Source organism: Choloepus didactylus, chromosome 15 (assembly GCF_015220235.1).
Source record: "Choloepus didactylus isolate mChoDid1 chromosome 15, mChoDid1.pri, whole genome shotgun sequence".
NCBI classification, from domain to species: Eukaryota; Metazoa; Chordata; class Mammalia; order Pilosa; family Megalonychidae; genus Choloepus; species Choloepus didactylus.
This window is the reverse complement of record NC_051321.1, coordinates 38,878,649-38,892,893: the sequence shown is the minus strand read 5'-3', so window position 1 is coordinate 38,892,893 and position 14,245 is coordinate 38,878,649. Positions and strand designations below refer to the sequence as shown.

General features: G+C 38.5%; 1 protein-coding gene across 1 annotated transcript; it reads left to right on the top strand.

Annotated features, from left to right (window-relative positions):
• Positions 1-2,045: 2,045 nt before the first annotated feature.
• On the top strand, positions 2,046-3,917 carry LOC119509790 (cytochrome P450 2C18-like). Its single transcript, XM_037803796.1, has 3 exons — positions 2,046-2,248; positions 3,430-3,592; positions 3,760-3,917. The coding sequence occupies exons 1-3, from the start codon at positions 2,081-2,083 to the stop codon at positions 3,915-3,917; spliced, it is 489 nt and encodes a 162-aa protein (XP_037659724.1). The 5' UTR covers positions 2,046-2,080.
• Positions 3,918-14,245: the final 10,328 nt, after the last annotated feature.

The window sequence follows — 14,245 nt, the reverse complement described above, 5'->3', positions numbered from 1 at the left end:
TTTTTAATGACTTCCTTACCCCCTATTGCACTTGTTCCTTCAATAATCTCCTTTCTTTACTGCCCATTACTTCATCCCATTATTTCTGGCAAAGAGAAAATAAGCAACAGAAGCAGCTGTGTCTGGAGGTGACTGGGAAGTGACTAAGCCATGGTCTCTCCAGCCCTCCCCCCCAGCTCCTCTGACACAGGCTCTCCCCTCAGTCACGCTGAGCAGGTTCACTCCACAGTGATGGATAGAGGGAGAAATCCAGTCCATTTTCCTTCTTGTGAGCACCTATGGCCCTGTTATTTCTGGAGTATTCCTGGGCTTCAAGTAACCTCCTACTCAAATAAGAGTATGGGGCAGACAATAGTTTAAAAGTAAAGAGCACTTAAGACAAGAATTCAAATTCAACACATGTATTAAAGAAGCAAAAACTTGTAAAAGGAACAAGTTTACAAGGCAAAAATGAATCAACACATTACTAAGCCTGGGGACCTCTGTCCCTTCCAGATGTAGTTGGATGTGAGAGCAGCAGACCTCTCTAGTCCAAGTTATGGAGTATTTGCTGAGCCTTTGATTTAGGGTACATCCAGTTAAGTCATATTCTATTTTTATATTTGAACCACAGGTGATGAACTACAGGTGATGAACCACAAGTGAGTCAAGAACAAAGGAGGGTGTTCACAGTGTCATCAGACATTTAAACTTAATCTTGAATGCCTGCAAAACTTAATGGAAAACATTTCTAATAAGCTATGACTTCTGTAAGAGCAATATACCATATACTTTACTTAGATAAAAACTAAAAGTTAGAAGAGAGAGGACTATTACTTATATCTAACTTAGTAAAGTTTCTTATTTCATCCTGTAATTAGTTTAGCCATTACATCATGTCCTCACTTCCTCCTTTTTTTACTTGAACCTGTTTCTCCCTCAGCACAGTTTTCTAACATAGGACTGGAAGGATATGAATCATCTATCCCAGTTTACAGAGTAAGGCCTTTCCACTTTTTATCATTTGCAAATTATACCTGAGTATTTTGGGGTATAAAGTTCCGATGAATATATTTCTATATCAGAAGGAATAACTGGCTCTTTACCATCAGAACAGAAAGCATTAGGTAGTATATGAGAGCAGCAAGGCTCCTCACTTATCTGATCCTTACATAGAGAGAAGGAGTTAGCATCCTCATTTTCAGATTCCTCAGGAGAGATATTATCCTGCGACAGCCAATGGTGTATGCATTTTGACTAACTAATATTAGGGGGCTTTTTTTGTCTGGCTAAAATTGTTCTTGAGGAAGCTGTGGTGTAAGAAAGAATGCACCATGATGAGCATCAGAATACCTAGGTTCAAATCCCAGTTCTGGCACTGATGAGCTATGTGATACTGAACAGGTTTCCTGTTCACCCAGAGCTTTCCTTTCCCTCATTTGTTGTTTTTTGTTTGTTTGTTTGTTTGTTTGCTTGTTTGTTTGTTTGGAGGGGGTAGTTAATGGTAAGGGGAGTGGATATTTACACAGCATTTATTAATTACTTGAATCATGTTTGATCATCCAAGGTGTATGAATAAAGTTTTATATTAGCTATTTTATGTTTAGGCAGCTGTGATGTCAGTATAGTACATTAAAACATTTCAAAATGCTTCCATTTTCAAGGACAAAATGATTATAGTGTTTGATAAAGCATAACAGGAGAAACATTTTTAAATGCAATGCCTAAATTACAAGGATTACCCTCAAATCATAAGTTCCCAGTGGATTATTAGTTTAAGAATTGAGAATGTTTGGCAATTTTTTAATCAAATCATTTATTTCAGGAACTGCCAGGGGTGTTATTGTTTTTTAATTTAAATTTAAATTGGTCCCACCCAAGACCAATTAAATAATCATCTCCAGGTTGCAGCCTTGGAAAAAAAGGAAAACGAGACTAAAGAACACTGCTTTTAAATCTTTACCAGTGAGCCAAAGACCAATCAGAAAGGATCCAAGTGGATTTACCTGACTGGTCACTTTATAATGTCAAAGAGTGTGGAGTGATATAAAGGCTTTAGACTGCACGTTCATAGTTGTCTTAGTAAGAAGAAAAGGTTCCGATGGATCCAGTCGTGGCTCTGGTTCTCTGTCTCCCCTGTTTGCTTCTCCTTTCCCTCTGGAAACAGACCTATGGGAACGGGAAGCTCCCGCCTGGCCCCACTCCTCTCCCAATTATTGGAAATATCTTACAGTTAAATGCTAAGCACATCAGCAAATCTTTGAGCAAGGTAAGTATGCTTTAGGCTCCTCCACTGCCTTGCAAATGGTAAGTCAGCTCCTGAGAGTAAATAAAATGCATCTTTGGAGTCACGTATTAAAATAGACCATTGTAAGGTGAAAATTCCCCTGTAGATTTTCTTGTTTTGTTTTTGTTTTTGTTTTTCTGTCAATGTCAGAAATAATGGAATGAAATAAAGCGTTTTGCAAGAAAAGGAACACTTAGGCCATCATAGGGTAGAGTCAAATCAACAGTGGACAAGAAGAAAAGTAGGGCATGTTGCTGCCCTTCACTGTATCCATTCTTGGCTGTGATTTCTACGCTGAAGGTCAAGGTTAATAGAAGTGTTTTTGTGGTTGCAGATTTCATTCAAGAAGCCATCCACTGTATAAACCATGTGTTTTGCTTGGATGAGCCATAAAAACTAATCTCCTCTGAAGGAGCAAACTGGATCTGATGTCAAGGAAATAGCTATGTGGGCTCAGGACAGCATCAGTGAATGAAAGAAAGTTCTCTGTCAGGGCCCACTGGGTGGGGACAGAAACCTTTTGGGCTCTGCGAGAAGCTGCTGCCTGTGGCCTCTGGAGCCTGCAGGGTGGAAGGAGATGCTGCCTGTCCCGGCACAGCCTCTGTGGCGCCCGCTCTCTTTCTGTGTTAGCAACACCAGCAGAACTCAAATGCACTGGGCTTGGAGTCATCTCGGGTAGTTTTTAAAAATACAGATTTCTAGGCCTCATCACACAGCTACCGAATAGAATCCCCATGTGAAGAGGTTTCCAGGAGATCCCAATGCCATCAGTTGGGTACTGATCCAAAATGGGCATTGTGAAGTGATAAACTCATTAGGCATCAGACATCGATCAAGACAGACCAAAATGTGTCTTCTATTTATTATATGGGTGTTCATGGATGCAAAATTTAAATTCACTAAACCTTAATTTCTTTATCTGTAAAGTAAGGCTAAATAAACCGTGCTCACAGTATTGATGATACCATTGCCTGGCACATCAGACACCCTCCAGAAATAACCAACATGCTTATATATAAACATTCAGAATATTTAAAACTGTATGTGCCAGAATAAAACCATCAACAATGTTCTCATAACATCAGTCTGCACAATATATGCACAAGATAGAGACCAAACAGCCACTTCTTTGCTAATATCTGCATCTCCTTCCCATTTCCCAGCTCTCTAAAACCTATGGCCCTGTGTTCACTCTATATTTGGGCTGGAAGCCCACTCTGGTGCTGCATGGGTATGAAGCAGTGAAGGAAGCTCTGGTTGATCATGGAGAGGAGTTTTCTGGAAGGGGCAGTTTCCCACTGGGTGAAAGAACTTCTAAAGGACTAGGTAGGTGGATGTGTGCCTGTGTTGGGCAGTGGTGATGGGGGTGGGGAGTAGGGGATTGAACAGAGACTTGAATTGCTCCTCAGGACAGCCTGGTCCATAGCAGGGCTGCCCAGAACCTCTTCCTTGACCAGCATCTCCTTCCTAGTGCCTGTGTCCCTTCTTTGTAGGAGTCGTGTTCAGCAATGGAATGACATGGAGGGAGACCCGACGCTTCTCCCTCATGACCCTGAGGAATTTCGGGATGGGAAAGAGGAGCATTGAGGACCGTGTTCAGGAAGAAGCCCGCTGCCTTGTGGAGGAGCTGAGGAAAACCAACGGTGGGTGATTCTTTACTCTTATTACCAACTGTCATAGACCACCCTCTTAGGCATCCTTGGGTGATATCCTTGGAGACGTTTCAGGAGCAGCAGGGTCTCTCCTGAGAGTAGCGGCATCAGCCCTCAGGTGGAGGAGGCTGGGTTTGAAGCAAAGCCCCAAGGGAGCTTCTTTGTCTCTATGCTTCTTTGTGTGTGTGTGTGTGTGTGTGTGTGTGTGTGCACGTATGTGTATGTGTATATGCATGACTGAGTGTACAGCGTGGGTATACAAAGCTCATTTAATCCTTTTCTGTCCTGAGCTCTGTTTGTTTACTTGCAAATCAGAACAACATGTAGATAGAGGGCTTTGAGTCTCATTTTCTCCAACATTTAAAGAGCAGTGTTTCCCCCATAGCTTCATTGTGGGTTACCTGTTCCAGAACATTTCACCAGGGAACACGTATCCAGGACACCATGGGAATGACCTTCTCATTTCCCGGCAGAGCATGAAACATGTGACTTGTGCTTCTCCTTAGTTGGACGACAGGTATATGGGCAGCCTCACTGCATGTCCAAGGGTTTCTTCAAGGCCCGAGCCTGCAGCTCTGCCCTGTCACGAAGATTATCTGTGGATTCCTAGTGGACCTCTCACCATTGTGAATTTCCTCTAAACTCAGGACGATTTTTAAACTATCAACATGAATTATTTAACATTACTCATTACTCACACAACTGCTTTATATATTTTAAGAAATATATGCTAAACCATAATTCTATAAAATATACAAAAACCAGGCTATAAATACCAGACTTGAATAGGATTTACTTAACTAGATTTTGACTATTATTATTAACACCTGCCCTGTCTTGCCTAACTATAAGTTGCCTCTGTTTCCTTCTCTGCCTATCTTTTCCCTCCTCTTTGTTGGATTTTGTGTTAGAACCTTCGTGGTAATTATGTACCCCCACTGCCAGCTCTTCTAACCTAGGAAATCCTTGCCTCAATACTCTGACTTTTGCCTTGGATTCTAAATCACCCTCTTTGAAATGAAGTGGAAGACTGAAAATCAGATTTTAGCCATGAATCACACACACACACACACACACACACACACACACACACACACATACACATGCACACACACGCAAACACACACACAAAGAAATCCCAGAGGCTTCCGAAATTACCTTTCACCTCCCTTGCTAGAGGAAACCTTTTCAGAAAGCTTATTCCCCTGGAGGGTGTCCAATTGCACTTGCAAAGGGTCCTGGCATTGAAGCGGAAAATCACAAAAGGGTTCCTACTATTCAGTGTCTTGTCATTTCTTCACAACACTTGATTCGAGTTGACCTTAGTTATTTTTATAGTTGTGAATTTGTGGGCTTTTTGCATCTAAAGCTTATTGATCACTGATAACAATTGTTTCATTGACAAATCTTCATCAGAAAAAGAAAATTTTCCTCTGCTTTAATTTTTCCATTTCTAAAACGATTGAATTGACCTAAATGGTGGGCAACTTTTAAAATTTATTATGACACACTGTGATCTGTTGATGGCTAATACAGAGCAAAGTCCTAGATATCAACACAGAGGGAAGATTTGCCCCTATAAGTTAAATTTGAGGTTTTGATAGGTAATAATGGATGCAACTAGTTCACGATTATCTTTTTTTCAATATTGCTCTTCAAGTTTGAAAGAAAAAAAACTTGATTTCCTTTTATTTTCAGCAAGCAACATGTTTTCTCATAAGTTTTATACATTTTTGTAATTTTTCTTCTTATACATATCGATTGCTTTTATTTTTTCACATTTATTACTTCAAGTAGTGAATTTACCCATAATCTCTCTCTTCAGATCTCCCCTCAGTGGTTTGACATACGGTTCCATCAACTACTTATTTTGTTTTCGAAAATGTGAGCTTCCTAACTATTCTCATCCTTCCTATATCAATCCTCAATTGTCAACAGGCTTTGAAGACAGAATTGATTCTGCATTGATAATTTGAATTATTAGATATCTTGAAAAGTGGCCTCTACTTTTTTTTCTTTCTTCCTTCAAAATATTAGGCATGCTGGGTTAGAAAGGTATAAATAAATGCAGTGGAGGTAATGGGATATTTGGAAAACCATGTCAAAATTAAAAGGGAATGGTCAACTCAGGTTGAGGGGTAAAGTGAGGTGTTGATTCTATGCATGCTAATTTTTTGACTGATAAGAGAATTTCTAGATAGACACGGCTTTAGTGCTTCTGAAATTACCTTTTAATTTTAGTGATTCTAAAATTATCATTTCCTGTATCTCAAAGACAAAGAGTTTATATGTACATTTTAATGGTGTTTTAAAAATGTTTTCAATTCTTTAGGGTCTCCCTGTGATCCCACATTTATCCTGGGCTGTGCTCCCTGCAATGTGATCTGCTCTGTTGTTTTCCACACTCACTTTGAATACACAGATCAGGATTTTCTTACCATGATGGCACAACTCAATGAAAACACCAGGATTCTGAGCACCCCATGGGTCCAGGTGAGACCAAGATCCCTTTTCATGAGAAACCGTTTATTCTCTTTTCTCTGACAAGTTCTAAAATCTATATGGATCAAACAGTAAAATGAATGTTTGAACACCACAGTCCTGCCCAGAACTTGGCATCATAGAGCAAACATCGGGGAAAGATTTGCAAGCTCTTTACAATACAAGAAACAACATGCCCAGAATATTGAGCTGAAATTCAAGACCATTGGTTCCCTGTTCAGTGATTTTTCAATTAAAACTCAAAGTCCAGTTTCCATAAAGTACTTGGTGACTTCCCAAAAGCATGCCCATAGCACTCAGTGGAGACCCAGGACCTTTGCTGATAGGCTTCCATTGCCCACAAAGCTTGTCCTCTCAACGACACTTGGAGACCTCTTCATCACATCACTTAGCAGAAATAGCCTAATTTAGGATATCAAGGAGGGAGAATGTTTGGGACCACGGTGCTGCCAGGAAACACTGACTAAGGTGTAGGGGTGTTTGCTGCTTCAGCTGGACCCTACCAGAAAAGGTCACTGGGTTAGATGACAATATGATTGGGTTTTATGGTGTCTGAGTTGGGCTGAGCTGGTCTATCCTGGACTCCACCTAAATGATAGTTGTGTGATCTTAGAGTAGTCACTTACCTGCTCTGGTGCACAGCCACCAAATCTATAAAATGCAAAGCTGGGTTTTATGGTACCCTCAAGTGCCTCCATGTTTTACAATACCAATTCTATTTCTGAGGCTGCTCAATAGAAAGAAACAGAAGGTACAAGCTTTATGCTCTACACCAGGCTGTCCAAATTCCCTTACCCTTTGTCCTTATCTGCAAAATGTGGATCATAGTAATCCATGCCATCCTTTACTCCAAACTTGTAGGAAAGAATTGTTGTAAAAATGAGAAAATTGCCATAAAGATGCTTTTATTTTATAAATGTGACGTATGTGTATAGGAAATGATTATCATCTTTGATCCTCTGGTCAGAATGTTCTCCCTCAAATCTATCCACACTCAGAATTCAAGATGGAGATGCTTCTTTATTCATCATTACAGCTACAGTTTCAACAAGAGTTGGGCATTATGATACAAGTCTTCATTAATTTTTTTTTTAAATAAATGATATTTTTCTCTTTTAGTTCTGCAATGCTTTCCCTGTTCTCATAGATTATCTCCCCAGGAGTCACAACAAAATACCTAAAAACATAGAATTTTTTTTAAAAATTTGCTTTGAAAATAATTAAAGAACACCAAGAATCCCTGGACATTAACAATCCTTGGGACTATATTGATTGCTTCCCGAATAAAATGGAACAGTAAAGTGTCAAAGAAAATTCAGTTGTTTGCTTGTGTATGTTGTGGTCCCTTGATTGATTCTGTACATACCAGGGATGTTTAAAAGAACAGACAAATAGTGCTTATGTCCCTATTGTGTGCATGGAAGATTTTACAACTGAATTGTTAAATGACTAAAGTACAGGGGTCCTGTTCTAGAGAAACTAATAAGCTACCTGAGGAGAACTGGAACACTCAATTCAGATGAAATGGAAATATTTAAAAAGTTAGAAAATACAAAATAACAAGCTTTAAAATGAAGATGGAAAAGATCATAGCGCACCGTGTCTGGGAAAATGAGAAGGAAAGGGTTAACCAGAGTTGTCTTTGTCAAGTGTGTTTCACTCTCCCAACTTCAATTTATGGGAACTCTAGTCAGTGAGTCCCTTGGCCTCGGCATCTGCATTAACCCCATTCTCTCCTTCATTTACATGGACAGTTAATGCCCAAACTCTCTGTAGTCATGTTTGTTGTGTCTCTTCCATTTGGTTATTCCCACCCATTCATGCCCATGTTTCCGAGAGCAAGTTGCCTAGTGCCTCGCATGTGGAATACAGAAGCACTGGCTCCCCCTTGGATTTGTGAATTCAGTCTCTGCCTATAGTCCATTCTAGGTTGCACCACCATAATATCTTTTGCACAACTTTAGTTTCATAATGAGTCTGCAGTCAATACTGAGTGCCCATAAATTCTTTAACTGAAGAAAATTGCCAACCATTGATTCAGGCTTAAAAACATCTTACATGTTATGACCCTAATTTACCCTTTTCTATCAATTGTTAGTCTACAAATAAGAGAAAACACAATTAAGAATAGCTTAAGAAATAGTGGGTTTATATTTATCCCCTACCAAGAGTCACTTGGGTCCATACAAGGCCAACACAGTAACCTTGAAACATCATGAAATCAGGTACCTTCCATTTTTCTTTACCGTATTTCCTACTTAGGCCTTCATCTTCATGCTCATATCCTCACATAGCAAGGTTGTATCTGCCCCTCCTCCATGTTCCCATCTGTGTTTGGACTAAGAAGTAAAGAGCAAAGTGGCACCAGCAGGGTTCTGCTCTTATCGTGTCAGCATGAATTATATATCATGACCAACACAACTCTAAATTAGGCTGGGAAATGGAATTTTTAGGCAAGCTAGTTTGAAAGGAGTAAGAGATAAAGATTGGACCAACTAACATACAGTCTCCAATATACCTCAAATACTGCAGTCTCCGTTTTTCTGTTTCCTCAACTTTAATATGATCTGTGTGATTTTGGATTCATTGTAATTAAATATGCAGGCAAACAAATTCATTTAATGATTCCATCAAATCATCCCTAGGAAAAACACAATCCACAGTCTGAATTTACAATGGAAAACTTGACAGTGACTGTAACTGATCTATTTGGTGCTGGGACAAAGACTATGAGCACCACCCTGAGATATGGACTCCTGCTCCTGCTGAAGTACCCAGAGGTTGCAGGTAGGACCACAGATGCTGGGTAGGGGGAATTTTGGCGTAGAAGTTGGCAAAGCACTGTAGTGTCCTTAATTTTGACTGTGTTAGAGAAGATCCATTATCACAGCCACCAGCTGTAATTTGTCCAATTTTGATGAAGGAATAAAAATGAGACACCTTTTCATAAAAGGAGTGAGGAACTGTGGGGGCACAACGAGAAGCTCTGAAGCTCTTGTGCACTCTCTGGGGTCCAATGGAGATGATTTCCTGCAGACACATTTGCATTGGCCTAATTTGCCTAATGTTGTTAGTGAAAAGGCCACTTGAATGGTAGGAATGTGCTTGTAGAAATCTCTCCTCATTCTGAAAATACAGTGTTCATTGCTGGATCAGGAATGACGGAATTCTTCCTTATTGAAGACTTAAGCTACAATTTCTGGAAATTTCTGGAAATTCCAGAAATTTAGGGAAGCAGCCTGGGAAAATGTACACAATCTGGCAAGTACTCTAAAAAGTTAGCTTCATAAAGAAGGTCCTGCTGTTTAGGGAGAAGATGTGCCTAAGGATAGTTTGTTATTCTGGAAGTCTCTGTCTGAAAAATACAGTCCTCACAATGATAAGGAGATCTTTTATCAATACTTTTATCTTTTATAAATAGTGTAGTCTTAGAAATTAACCTTTAAAGAGATTCCAACGATGCCTAACAGATTAGCAATACACATTGCCTTTTTCTGTATCAGGATACTACTGAAATAACTATAAATTAATTATAAATGAGAATTAGTACTTTTAAAGTTGAAGGAGAGGAGAACAGGAAAAAGCTGATAAACCTACAATAAATTTCTGTAACACAGAGAGCAGATGGAGACGTGACAACTAACTAAGCAGAGACGATGAAAAGCAAGGTAAATATCAGATGAGGAAGATTTATCAATAAGGAAAAGTCAGTTTGTACCCTTGCAATCCCCATCAGTCTGGTATTTAGAAGTAAAAAATGTTGAAGAATGTAGTAAGAGAAAATGAAGCCAAAAATAGGAAGGTTTCCCTACCAAGTTTGCTCTACAACTCCTTTCAGCATGTAATTCCTGCCCCCCTCCCTCCGTATAGGGATAGAGGCTTATTCTAGAGAAAGTATACTAAGAGGTCCTGCACTAAGGCACATGGACAGAGACAGGGAAGGAATGAGGGGCAGAGCCAAAAAGAGGAGTTAAGAAAGAGTCTACCTCTTGAATTCTGAGATCCTCAGCTGCTTTCCCCATCGTGAGTTCTGGAATCCAGCAGCCAGAAGTCCACTGCAGGGTGTGAATAGCAACAAAGGAAAGACTTCCATTCTCTGACATCCAGATAGAAAATTCTCACCAAGTGTCCAGAAAGAGAATGAAGTACAAGCATCTGTCCAAGACATAGTGTCATGGAAATTCAGAACATTGGGTTTAAGAGAAAATCATTAAAAATTTTGGAGAAGAAAATAAGTACTTATCTATTGCTTTCATACTATAGAAGATGATGAGTTAGCTGTCTTTCCACATGGCACATATGACCTTCTCTCATTTCCTAATCTCTCAGTATCATATTTGTATCATATAAAAAATTAGCAATCAAAACGGCATCAGGATTCTCATGAGCAATTGTCATTTTGTGTATTAACAGAAAGTTTGCAAAAATTGTACCCTTTCTTTTCATTTTCTCATAAAGATTCTGGAGTATTTGCTCCATCCAAATGTCTGAAACCAAATCAGAGGAAGTCATGGGCTCCAGGAGTGAGGAGAACCTGGGTACGAGAATGGAGTTTCAGGGAGGCCGCTGGGCACCAGGCCTGGGAAAGAACCAGTTAGAATGGACTGTGTGATACAGCAGCGGTGAGAGACAACAACAAAAGAGATGTGATAGATTATTTTGAGACCTGAGCACTTGGGAAATTATTGCCAGGAATTTGAAACAGCTACAGGATCAGTTAGAAATCATTCTAAATCATCAACTAGAAAGCTAGGAATTAAAATAAAGATATATTTTTAAGGGCAAATACGTACACAAAATGAAGCATAATTATAATTATCTTACCAGAGAACATTTATGTAGTCCTAATTATGTAAATAATGACTATTAATATATCCAAAAATTGTGATTTAAATCTATTGGGGAAAGGGTTGCATGTGTGTGTGGATGTTTGTGGTTGTGTGTCTGTGTTTGCATGGGGTAGTGGCAAAGATGTAAATCACTAATTTCTTTGAACAAAAAGTCATTAGATATTATCTAAAAATGATTAATTAAGTAATAGTGGTAGCAAGTGTGATTACTTAGAAATTTGAACACACATTTCAAAAGAAATCACAAGAATGGTTGAAAGTGGAGGTTTTTTTGGGGTGGGGAGGATAGAGAAGGTACTATTATAAATTGCACACATACAGACACACACAAGCAAACACAAATGTCCATCTAGATCCAGGAGTAAAATATAATTTTTAAAACACTGTGTATTATATTAATATAAAATTAATATTGGACTTCTGTTTTTCTGACTGCAAGGACAGTAATTTCTTGAATCACTTATATACTATTTATATTTTGAAACATTTCATTATTTCCATGTATTGGTCATCCTGTGTTCTAATATGTAGGTATTTGTAGACTTATCTTAATGCCTAGCTTTTAGGAAAGTTATATGTACATATATTATAGCAATTTTCTCTATGTCTAGGTGTTCTGTGGGCATATAATTTATGTTTATAACAATTTGGGGACACTTGCAACACTTCATGCAACCCTGAGTTGCTATGGCACATGTGAATTTTTCTCCTTTGCCATCAGTTCTTACTTGTGTCTTATCAGCTAAAATCCAGGCAGAGATTGACCGCGTGGTTGGCAGACACCGGAGCCCCTGCATGCACGACAGGAGCAGCATGCCCTACACGGATGCCTTGGTGCACGAGATCCAGGGATACATTGACCTCCTGCCCACCAACCTGCCCCATGCAGTGATCAGTGACATTAAATTCAGAAACTATGTCATCCCCAAGATAAGATTTGTTTCCCCTACCCTGCACCTCAGTGCATTTGAAGTTCTCATGTTCACAGTATGATTCCAATGCTCTGCCCTCAGGGGAGATGAAAAATGTGCAATAATCATACACATGACAGCATGATGGATTTTGTGTCATTTCCAGTTAGGGATTATAAAGCTTTCCACAGATTCTGATAGCTGGCAGCCTACGGCTTCCAAATTTGTTCTTCTTTAATATTGTTCCAGCCCCTCTTAGCTGTTTACTTTAATATCAAGTTGTCAATTTCCAAAACCACTGTTCTAATAATTTTGTTTGAATGGCTTTAAATGTATAGAACAAATTGGAAAGAATTGACTTCTTGACATGTTGAATCTTTCAATTCTTGAATATGGTAAATGTTCCCAATTTGTTTGTGCTTTCTTCAATTTTCTCAATAATTTTTGTTCTCAGTGCAGTGGCCTGCACATTGTTTATAGGCTTTTCCCTATGCAATTAACATTTTGATGTTATTATAAATTGTGTGATTATTTTAAATGACCTTTCCAATTTTTTCTGGTATATGGAAATAGAATTTATTTTGTTAATTTAATAGTATATCTAGTAACATTGACAACTTCACTTAATATTGCTAATACGTTGTCTGCATATTCATTTGGAATTTCTATGTACACAATAATGCAAGCTGCATTCATATTTATTTTGTTTCTTATTTTCCAATTCCCCTGACTTTGCGTTATTGCACTGACAAGGATTACCAGGATAGTTGCAGACTTGAAGTGAGAGTAATAGGCATTTATGTTTTGTTTTGTTTTGTTTTGTTTTGCTTTGTTTTGGGTCTTTAAGAAGGAATCGGGATTTAATATCTCACCGTTGAAAATGATATTTTATATATATTTTTGTCTATATTCTTTATCAGATTAAGGAAGATCCCCCTCTTACGTCTGCATGTTTTCCGTCATTAATGGATTTATAATTTTTGTCAAATGGAGGATTCTTAAATACAGTCCTCTATTTTGGCCCTTATTTCCCCACTAAATACAGACACACACACACAGACACACACACAGACACACACACATATACACCTGGGTTTTATTTGCTACATTTTGTATTTATATTCATAAAAGAAATTTTTCTATAATCTTTCTTTCTCAAACTTTCCTTTTCAGATTTCTGATATGGAGGTAATGCTTGCCTCAAACTAGGTGGGAAATATTCCCTACAATGGGTCTATTTTTATTGCCTCTCACCCCATTTTCTCTTCTGTTTGTGACCTCTAAATTCTGTCTTGGAATGCCCTGTAATTTTTGGTTAAATAATAGAGATTACATACAAAAAATGCGGAGGCTCAGATAGTATTTCTCTTCTTCCAGAAAGGGTTTATCCCACCTCCACTAGGATGACAGAAGGATATAAATCTCTAGGCCTCCTTCAAAACTGGAACTGAACACAGCCTAAAATTGACTGCACCTGTCAGCTTACCTCTCCAAGTTCCTTCTATCTCTGCAACCTTGACTCAAATTTTTGTCTTGTCAGTTTTCTGAAGCCTTCTAACACATGGTTTCTGTATTTATTCGGACATTCTCATTGATAGGCAACAAGCTACTTTATCCCAATTGATGCAAGCACAAATTAAAATTATAATAAAAATAGAAATAACTAAAAATCCTATTTCGATACTAAAGAAAGGGCTGTACATTTGCTAAGGGTACAATTTCTATGCCATCTCTGGGAAGCAGAAATTGAGGCCATTACCAAGAAGCAAAGGATCTTGCCCCAGTCAATGGTCAGGACTTCCAGTCCACTTTTTTCTCACCCATAGTCACACCCAGGAAAAGATTTCCTTTTTCAAGATTTTATTGAGAATTATTATTAAACTTATTTCTCCTCTGTGACTAACTAAATTACTTTCCTTTTTTCTTTGCATGTTTGTTTCATTCAGTACATTGACATTTTTGAAGAGTCCAGGAAATTGATGTGTAAAATGTTTCTCAATCTGATTTCAGTGATATATTTCATGAGATTAGATCCCAGTTATGTGCTTTCGACAAGAAAACTGC

Excerpts from the sequence above, each read along its gene's own strand:
- LOC119509790 (XM_037803796.1), top strand. The coding sequence starts at position 2,081 with ATGGATCCAGTCGTGGCTCTGGTTCTCTGTCTCCCCTGTTTGCTTCTC. Across the intron at positions 2,249-3,429 it reads TCAGCAAATCTTTGAGCAAG|CTCTCTAAAACCTATGGCCC; the intron begins GTAAGTATGCTT and ends CCCATTTCCCAG. Across the intron at positions 3,593-3,759 it reads AAGAACTTCTAAAGGACTAG|GAGTCGTGTTCAGCAATGGA; the intron begins GTAGGTGGATGT and ends CCTTCTTTGTAG.